The following is a 9,336-nucleotide window of genomic DNA, read 5'->3' as shown; positions in this document are numbered from 1 at the left end:
GTGAAGACAGAGGCGGAGGTTGGAGTTGGGCTGCCACAAGCCAAGGACAGCCAGCAGCCCCCAGAAGCCAAGACGAGGCAGGGAGGATTTTTCCCTGGAGCCTTCAGAGGGAGCCTGGCCCTGTCAACTCCTTGATGTAAGACTTCCAGGCTCCAGAACTGTGAGAGAATACATTTCTGTGGTTTTCAGTCACCCGGTTTGTGGTACTTTTGTTACAGCAGCCCCAGCAAACTAACACCATTACAGAGGCTTTTTTGGGCCCCTTTAAATTCCGCTCCTTAGAAGACTGCCTCCCTCGCCCCACCTGGCCCTGAGCAGGCAGCTTCCTTGTGGGGGAGGGGAGGAAGGGGGTATGGCAGAGCAACAGGAGCTCCCTAAAAGCCTGAGACTCAGTGTAAAACGTTAACAAAATCAACCTGCTTTGGGAAAAATCAATTTCTTGAACAGAGACTTGCTTTTTAAATTTTTTTATTACAATTAAAATTACACAAAAGCAAATCAATTCATTTCAATCAAAATAACTCATGTTTACATATTTATAAAACAAACTGTACAATAAAATATATAAAATGTTTTCACTTCATTTTATACTTCAATCATCATCTTCTTCTTCTTCATCACTGATCACATACTTCTTATGCTTTTTATTTGCTTTATCGTCATCTTCTGCTTTTCTCTTTCCAGAAGGCTCACCTTCCTAAACAGACAAAATTTTTAAAAATCTAAGTCAATAGAGAATATTTCTCAGGTTTATCAAAAGTAGCTCTGAGCTGAATGACCCTCAGAAGACCCCAAATAAGATAACTGTTTTAATAAGAACATTCACCAGATGAATAAAACCAGTTGTCAAGGTCATGGCTAGTTTCCAAATCTACAAGTACTAGAGGCATTCAAAAATGACAACTATACAGAGTAATTACAACTAACTACAGAACCCAACCTCAGGACTGCAGGGGAGAGCCCGGCAGTGCTGACCCAGTCTCTCAGAGGAAAGCCGTTGGACAGGGAGACGGGCAGGTGGGAAACTGGAAACGGACTTTGCCCTGGGAAGGGCCAGGGCTCTGCCAAAGAAGTTTGCCTGTTTAACCACTTGTCCTGTGGAACAGTGATACCAGGATCAGGTAATTACTTAAACTTTTTTCTCTGCTTTCTCAGCATTTCACCTCTTCATTACCTAAAATTCAGTATTTTAAAGACTCAATTTTTTAAAATAAAGATTTCTTGTTTTGGACGTACTGAAAACTCACATCACAAAGGTTTTCAGAAAAATATTTGAAGAATTTAAAGGCCTTCCCTACGCAAGTTTCCAGTTTAAAATCATGTTGTATGATGTTCTAATAGAAACAAACAATTCAGGAAGTTATCTAAAAACAATTTTTACAGATAGAATTTGAACATATCAGTATCTAAATGATATCAAATGTTGTTTAAAATGAACTGATTCCAAATATGACACTCCAGAACTGCCTTAACTCCTCAGCAAAAATTAAACAGGCTGAACAAAGAGTTGGAGGGTTGAGGTTGGGGAGGGCCAGGCATCTTGCTGCCATGACCAGAGAATGCTTCTGGACGTAGAATACAGGCGGGCATACCCACTGTTTCTGGTGGTCCTATGTCTGGCCCTCTGAGGAGTATGATACCATCTCCCACTTGTCTCCTGCCTTATTATCCCAAATGCAGCCCTGCGGATCTGAAGCGCTATAGGAGAACTCAAAGGGGAAGTTATGAATCCACAGGAAGAGACTCAGAAGCCCTCCTAACTTACTCAGACAGTGATACCGGGAGAGGCATCCTGCCCCCAGGTGTGACCAGCCCTCCTTTCTACTTTCCAGCCGGAGGCAGCAGACCCAGCTATTCCTCTCTCCCAACCCCACATCAGCAACGGCAAACAGCATATTCAGTTCTACCACTTGTCTTTTTTTTCCACTTATTTTCAATTGAAAGTTCTTATCTTAAACACTTTACATGCAAGCCTGTTTGCGGCAACCCTGCCCAAGTAAACCACAGTGTGTATGGTCTATTCAGCTCTAAAATTCTTTAATAAGTTCAAGTTTAAGTGAATAAAAGAAGAACTGGCATGGTACTTCTAAAAAGTGGTACAGCTTGTCCTGCATGGCCCTGGACAGGGCCCAGGAGCCAGGACATGGTCACGGCTCTCCCAAAGAAGTCTAAACAGCATCAAGCCTAATCCACTATCTGGGGTAGGACACTCCAGAATCCCGCTTTGGAAATCCTGCCAGGACTGACTTCCCCAGCAGCTACAGGTAAGCACAGCCAAGGCCCGCAGGCCAGCCACCCCTACGATGCAGAAGGCGAGTGGCATCCTCCAGGAAACCTTGTTCTGTGAAATTCTGCCTTACTGAATTTAGCTGGAATAAATCCCTGTACCATGTATAAATGCAACGAATGACACAAACATCCATATTAGACTAAAATAAAGCTAACATAACCACGAATAGAGGTCCCTATGATACAGAAACAGGCAGCCCACAGTTATGAAGAAGTTGTCTTCCAACAATTTATTTTTAAGACTAATTGTAAAACTCATTTTTTTCCATAATAATAAACCAGCTTCCAGAGTTTATTTAACCCAAAATATACCTAAGAACATACATAAATAAGGGTGTCAAAGTATAAGAGACCAACACCAAGAATGTAAGGCTTCTAGGGAAGTATATTCAGAATCCCAAGCACGGGAACCCCCACAGTGGAGGGGACGCTGGGACTATCCTGGGTCCAAGGTGCTGTGGCTCCGTAAACAGAGGGAAGGGACTCTAACAGGCGAGGCAGGGCTGCCAAGGGGGGTATGGAGGTTCTAGGAGGGAGAGCTGGGAGAGGAAAGAGACACGGAGAGGAACCAGACCCCCGGGCACCACATTCTAAGCAATCCTTCTCAGCAGGTCACCTCTTTCTTCTAAGAAAGCTGAGGATGGACCACGACGCCCTTCCTTTCCATTGTCTTGTTTCTTTCCACCTGGGTTTTTCCCTTTTCCACAGACTCTCCTCCTACCCATTTTTCTACCTCTGAAGCAATTCAGGTTTTCTCAAGTTTTTACTGCTTACAAAAATAAGGAAGGATGAAGAGCTCTGTTTTTCTCCTTTTTGTAACTTAGACCCTGTTAGGAAAGGGAAATTAGCATCTCCTCTTCAGTTACTACATGTTGCCGTGTCATTTCTGTTATTTACTCTCCCACTTTCATATCTGTTATTTACTATAATACAACAACTTCACGAGGCCGCAAGGATAAATCCCATTGAAGAGACAAGGAAACAGACTCAGAAACGTGAGATGACTTGCTTAAGGCCATATAAGTGGTAAAGGGTAGTCCCAAGATTCAATAATCCAGTTCATTCTAATCCAGACTTGTACGCTTTCACCCACATAAGGGAATGTTCTGGTGATGATGGCGGTAGTTCTCTCGTATGGGAACTTAGGGTCTGAAAACTCCCCTGTGTCTCAGAGGCAGACCCAGGCTCGCGGCACTGGGGTGGGTTAGTGTGCAGATGAGGAGAGGGACCCAGAGCAAGAATGACCCTTCCCTCCTCTATTCCATTGTAACTCGCGGCACTGGGGTGGGTTAGTGTGCAGATGAGGAGAGGGACCTAGAGCAAGAATGACCCTTCCCTCCTCTATCCCACTGTAACCCACGGCCAGACTTGCACTGAGGGAATAGGAGGAGGCAGTGGCAGGGGCTGGGAGCAAAACCTTTGTTGTCATGAAAGGGGAAGAGAAGGGTACAGGAAGACCTAACAGGGAGTATTTGAGTGTTAGGAGGAATTCACAAGAGGTATATTTAAGTCAGGCAGTCACAGGTTTGCAATTGCTCAGCCTAGAAGAAGGCTATTTGATGGATCACATTTAATAAGTATTCACATTTCTGAGAATACTAGGAATAAACATTAGTCCCATGGCATTTCTCAATTTCATTCACAGTTTCTGCTTGCCAAGAAATAAAATAGCATCTGCTTACATGGGGATTCCCATTTGCCAACGGTTCAACACACTGTAAACGCATCATTAAGACGTTTCCTATCTAATGTGAAACAAATATGTTGCAGAATAATTTACCAATTTCTGTCCAGTTATCTTCCATAGCACGCCACTTCCAAGAATGACTGGGAACTATTAAATGCTGTGATTAAGAAACAATAACACAAGCACAAAATTCTGCTTCACGTGAGAAGAGACCTCCCAGAAGCTCATAGTTCATAGAAGGCCAATGTGATCAAAGTGCGTTAAAGTCACGGACAATGGAAACACAATATCTATTTTCCGCAATATGGCAGAACGATCCTTTGAATAATAACTGAAAATAGTTAACTGTGATGGGAAAATATTAACAAATCAACATAATGGCAAGAAAATAAGGTATAATCAGAGGCCAAAAATTAAGAGAAAGCAAGAACCCAGAGATAAGTAGAGCACTAAAGCAGGTTTTCCCCTTGAAGACATTTGCCAAACCATGTGAACGTGAGCCTTGGTTTTTATGCTTTGCAGGGTGCTGAGGCCAGGAGACTAAAGGCCAAGAGGAGCAGATTAATAGTAAATCCCAAAAGACTATGTCTTTCGTACAAAGGTGAACCAGAAATGAGTCCAGGTCCATTTCTCTGAGGCAGGGGTCAGCAAACTTTTTTGGTAAAGGGCCAGATAGTAAATGTCTCTGACTTTGTAAGACATGATTCCTGCTGCAACTACTCAACTCTGCCACTGTAGCAGGAAGACATTCGTAGAGAACAGGTAAATGAATAAGTATGGGTGGGTTCCAATAAAACTCTATTTGAAAAAACAGGTGGCAGGCCCAATTAGGTCAGTGGGATGTAATTTGCCAACACCTGTTCTAAATGACTGCAAGCATATTTTCTAACCTCAAACATGAGAACTAATTGGCAGGGGATTAAAAACAAAAATAAAAATTCTAGGAAAATCCATAACCACAAGTCAGAACTCATACTTGCAGGTAATCTAAAAAGACTTTATTCCAAGAATATAATTTAAATTGGTCCCAGGCGGCTGATGCCCAAGGCACCTGGCAGAGGCAAATATAAATCACTTTTGGAGGAACCCATTAATCTAGGCCTCAAAAATTCCCATTGATCTGAGCTAAGTAAATCAATCATTTAATCACAGAACACATAGAGAAGTCATCACGAAACAGAGCCAGCAGAAGTAACAGGCAGTAAAATTACACATGTAAAGATTTCAGACATTGGAACTATCAGACATAAAAGACCATATATGTAGATTTTAAAGATTTAAAGACACAAAAGGAGAAATTGAAAATATGAGTTAGTAGCAGGACTTTTAAAAATGACCAATTTGAAAAAGAAACTAAAACTAAAAAAATTTTTAAATGGCCAATTTGAAAAAGAAATTAAACCTCTAGAGATGAAAACTGAAACAACTAAAGTAAAAACTCAATGAAAGAGATTAACAACATATTAGACACAGCTGAAGAAAGAAGCAGTGAAGTAGAAGGATCTGGAGAAATATCCCAGAATACAGAGAGACGAAAATATGAAAGAGAGTTTGAGAGTCATGGACGATAGAGTGAAAAGGAGTAACATGCATCTAATCAGAGTTTCACAAAGAAAGGAGAGACAGCATGGTACAGAAGTAATATCTGAAGAACTGATGGCTGAGAAGTTTTCAGAATTGATGAAAGATACCAACCTACAGATTCAGGAATCTAATAAATCCCAATCAGAAAATTAAAATACAAAATAGATACCAAAGTGAAATTTAAGAACACAAAAGATTAAAAAAGATCTAAAAAGACTTAAATAAAATAAGTAAGTTGTGGGGATGTAATGTACAGCATGGTGACTATAGTTAATAATACTGTATTGTATATTTCAAAGTTGCTACGAGCACAAATCTTAAAAGTTCTCATCACAAGAAAAAAAATTTAAAACTATGTGTGAAGATGGATATTAACTAGACATATTGGGGTGATCACTTGGCAATATACACATACATCAACCAAATCATTAGGTTGTACACCTGAAACTAATATGTTATATGTCAATTATATATCTCCAAAAAACCCCTTATTCTCAGCACCTATACTACTGTAATTTGAAAATGATACTGTTAAAAATGTTAAAATATTTTAAAATTACTTTGAAATAATTTTATTATTTCAATAATAGATACATTTATTTTTAATTTATTAAATTATTCAACGCTATTTCAAAAACTATTTCATCTAAATAAAAAGAAAACAGGTTTTCCTACCATAAGAATTATTTCCGTAATTTAAAAAATATATTGAAAATAAACAAAAAGAAAAAAGACTACACCCTCTGATCTACCCACACTGAATTATTTCTAGTTCTCCAGCCGAGCCTCAGTATCTCAGGGTCATGAGTCTTTTCTCAAAGGCCTTTCCATCCACCTGGAATGTCCACCCTGGCTGCTGTGCCCTGCAAGCTAACATCCTTTTTCAACACTCAGCAAGAGGTCTCCTTCTCTGAGCAGCTTTCCAACACCCATCTGAGCAGAGGTATCAGATCCTCCTCGGGGCCACTCCTCATCCTGTTACTGCATTTATCTCACTGAGTTTCAGTGAAGTGTGCAGACATCTGTCAGTGCTCCTGGGCTGTGAGCTCCTCTGCATTCCAGGAGTTGACTGATGGGTACAGGGTAAACCCCAAGAACTGAATAAATTTGGTTTTACCTCATCACTGGTGAGTTTCTTTGCTTTGAGTAATCTTTGAGCCTTATCTTCTTCTGATCCCTCATCGCTGTCTGACGAATAGATTCTGGCTCGCTCCTCTGAAAGCAAAGGAATAAGATTTATGAGTGAATTTCAGAGACAGTGATCTATTCATTCCTGGATTTTTCTTCTGATGAATATCTCTAGTTCTTTCTGTATATCTTTCCCAAAGGAAACAAGCAATAAAGGTTTCCTGATTTAAAGATAAACGTAAGTTTAGATATGTTGAAATGAATTATTTACTCTCTCAAAATACAGGAATGGTTCATCTGACCACTTTTAAATATTAAAAAGGTTTGTGTGCAAGGTGACTAAAGAGACAGACACCAGTACCCTTCCAAAATAAGCTATGAAAGCCAGAGTCATTCTTTCTGGGGGTAACAGTTAATTCCAAGATGAGCGTTGAAGTTAAAACCAAGAGGTGGTTTCCCAGTCCTGTAAAGACCATTTGTTGCCAGGGGGACATTTCAAGGGGAGATGTAGACAGTGACAATCTGCTCTGATGCCCCAGCCCAGGTGACCCTCAGGGTGGAATAAGAGCAGCTGACTTGAGACCCAGCCCGTCGCCTCAGAACGCAGAGCTGTCCCCTTCTCCCCACTCCCTGCCCATCTGACTGCTGGACAGAACTGAACGCTGATGAACCTGTCTGTCAGCTTTTTCATCTGTGGTGAACTGAATATATAACTCTTTCCCTAAAAGTAGCCTCAATTTTTTTTTTTAGCTTTTATGTGTTTTTTCCCCACAATTCATTTTTCTGTGGGAAATTAAAGCTAACAAAAAAATAAAAGGTCTCTGTCCCAAATAAATGATAGGTAGGTAGGAAGAGTGTAACACCAGCTCACCACAACAAATGCAGTCACTGCAGGAAAGGAGGAGTGTTTCACAGGAGCGTCAGAGAAGGCGAAATGTGGGTGTTCTTCAAATTTATCACTCAACAGGGACAAAACTAGGATGCATGGTCACCTAAGGTATACCTTGCATTGTACAGCGATGCCCAAAGCTCTGTCAGAGCTCACGTGGGGAGGGTTACAGCCTCCTTTCACAGATGGGAACATGATATTCCGAGAGGGAAGTCACGTGCCTGAGCTGGTGAGTGGTAAGAACAATAACAACAGTTTCAGGTAACATTTATTTAGTCCTTGCCATGGGCCAGCTGCTGGGTGAAGTGCTTCATTTGTATTATATCATTCGGTTCTCACAACCACCTCATCTGGTAACTAGTACTGTTTTTCTCCTGATGAGGTGACAGAGGGAGGTACTGTAACTTTCCAAATCATCCCACCAAGAAGCGGCGGAGCTGACATCACAGCGGCAGGATCAAGAGTCCAGCCCAGGTCTTCCGTCTTCAGGTTCGGTCTGCTTCTCAGCACGTCACCTTGCTGCCAGCTGTGGGGAAAGCTCTGCTCGCAGTCTTGTGGCTGAGACAGACGCCTCAGAAGGCAATGACCTTGGTTCAAGAACTGTCCACCTAACAACTATGTGTCTTTGGGCAAGTTACTCAACCTCTCAAAGTCTCCATTTCCTCAATAAGAACAAGACAAAAACGGACCTTGAGGGCATTATGCTAAGTGCAATAAGTCAGACAGAGAAAGACAAATACTGTGTGATCTCACTTATACACAGAATCTAAAAAAAAAAAGGAAAACAACAGCAACAACAACAAAAACCAAGCTCACAGACACAGAGAACAGACTGGTGGCTGCCAGAGGCTGGGTGGTGCGGGGGATGGGTGAAGGGGGTCAAAAGGTACAAACTTCCGATTATAAATTAAATTAGTCACGGTCATGTAATGTACACCATGGTGACTATAGTCAACAATACTCCAGTGCATATTTGAAGGTTGCTAAAAGAGTATATCTTAAAAGTTCCCATCGCAAGAAAAAAACTTTGTAACTACATCTAGTGAAAGAAGTTAACTAGACTTATTGTGGTGATCATTTTGCAATAAATACAAACAACGAATCATTATATTGTATATCTGAAACTTATATAATGTTATATGTCAATTATACCTCAATTAAAAAAAAAAGGACCCCATCGTGAACAAGTGGGTTCCATACCAGGGACGCAGGGATGCTTTGACATCTGCAAATCAATCAACGTGATACACCACATCAACAAATTGAGGAATAAAAACCACATGATCATCTCAATAGATGCAGAGAAAGCATTTGAGAAGATCCAACAGCCATTTTAAATAAAAACTCTTAACAAAATGGGGATGGAAGGAAATGACCTCAACATAATAAAGGCCATATGTGACAAACCCACAGCCAACATCATACTTAATGGGCAAAAACTGAACACCATCCCTCTCAGAACAGGAACAAGACAAGGATGCCGAATATCATCACTCTTTTTTTTTTTTTGAGGAAGACTGGCCCTGAGCTAACATCCATGCCCATCTTCCTCTACTTTATACATGGGATGCCTACCACAGCATGGCTTGCCAAGTGGTGCCATGTCCACACCCGGGATCCAAACCAGTGAACCCCGGGCCACCAAAGCGGAATGCGTGCATTTAACCACTGCACAACCGGGCCGGCCCCATCACCACTCTTATTCAACATAGTACTTGAGGTTTTGGCCAGAGCAATTAGGCAAGAGAAAGGAATAAAA

The 9,336-nt window shown here is 41.2% G+C and overlaps 1 protein-coding gene across 2 annotated transcripts in view; it reads right to left on the bottom strand.

Annotated features, from left to right (window-relative positions):
- Positions 1-457: 457 nt before the first annotated feature.
- Positions 458-9,336, bottom strand: part of LEO1 (LEO1 homolog, Paf1/RNA polymerase II complex component) — a 33,832-nt gene continuing 24,953 nt past the window's right edge. The window contains exons 11-13 of one of the 2 annotated variants that reach the window (XM_044764881.2): positions 6,678-6,775; positions 2,906-3,003; positions 613-697 (exon numbers count right to left, since the gene is read on the bottom strand). In XM_044764881.2, the coding sequence (XP_044620816.1) occupies positions 625-697; positions 2,906-3,003; positions 6,678-6,775 (269 nt within the window). In that variant the 3' untranslated portion in view covers positions 613-624. Of the gene's footprint in view, positions 698-2,905; positions 3,004-6,677; positions 6,776-9,336 lie in introns of both variants that reach the window. The other variant, XM_014850518.3, reaches the window with a different exon arrangement.

The sequence above is a fragment of the Equus asinus genome, chromosome 2, assembly GCF_041296235.1.
Source record: "Equus asinus isolate D_3611 breed Donkey chromosome 2, EquAss-T2T_v2, whole genome shotgun sequence".
Taxonomy (NCBI): domain Eukaryota; kingdom Metazoa; phylum Chordata; class Mammalia; order Perissodactyla; family Equidae; genus Equus; species Equus asinus.
This window is presented reverse-complemented; position numbering and strand designations above follow the sequence as displayed.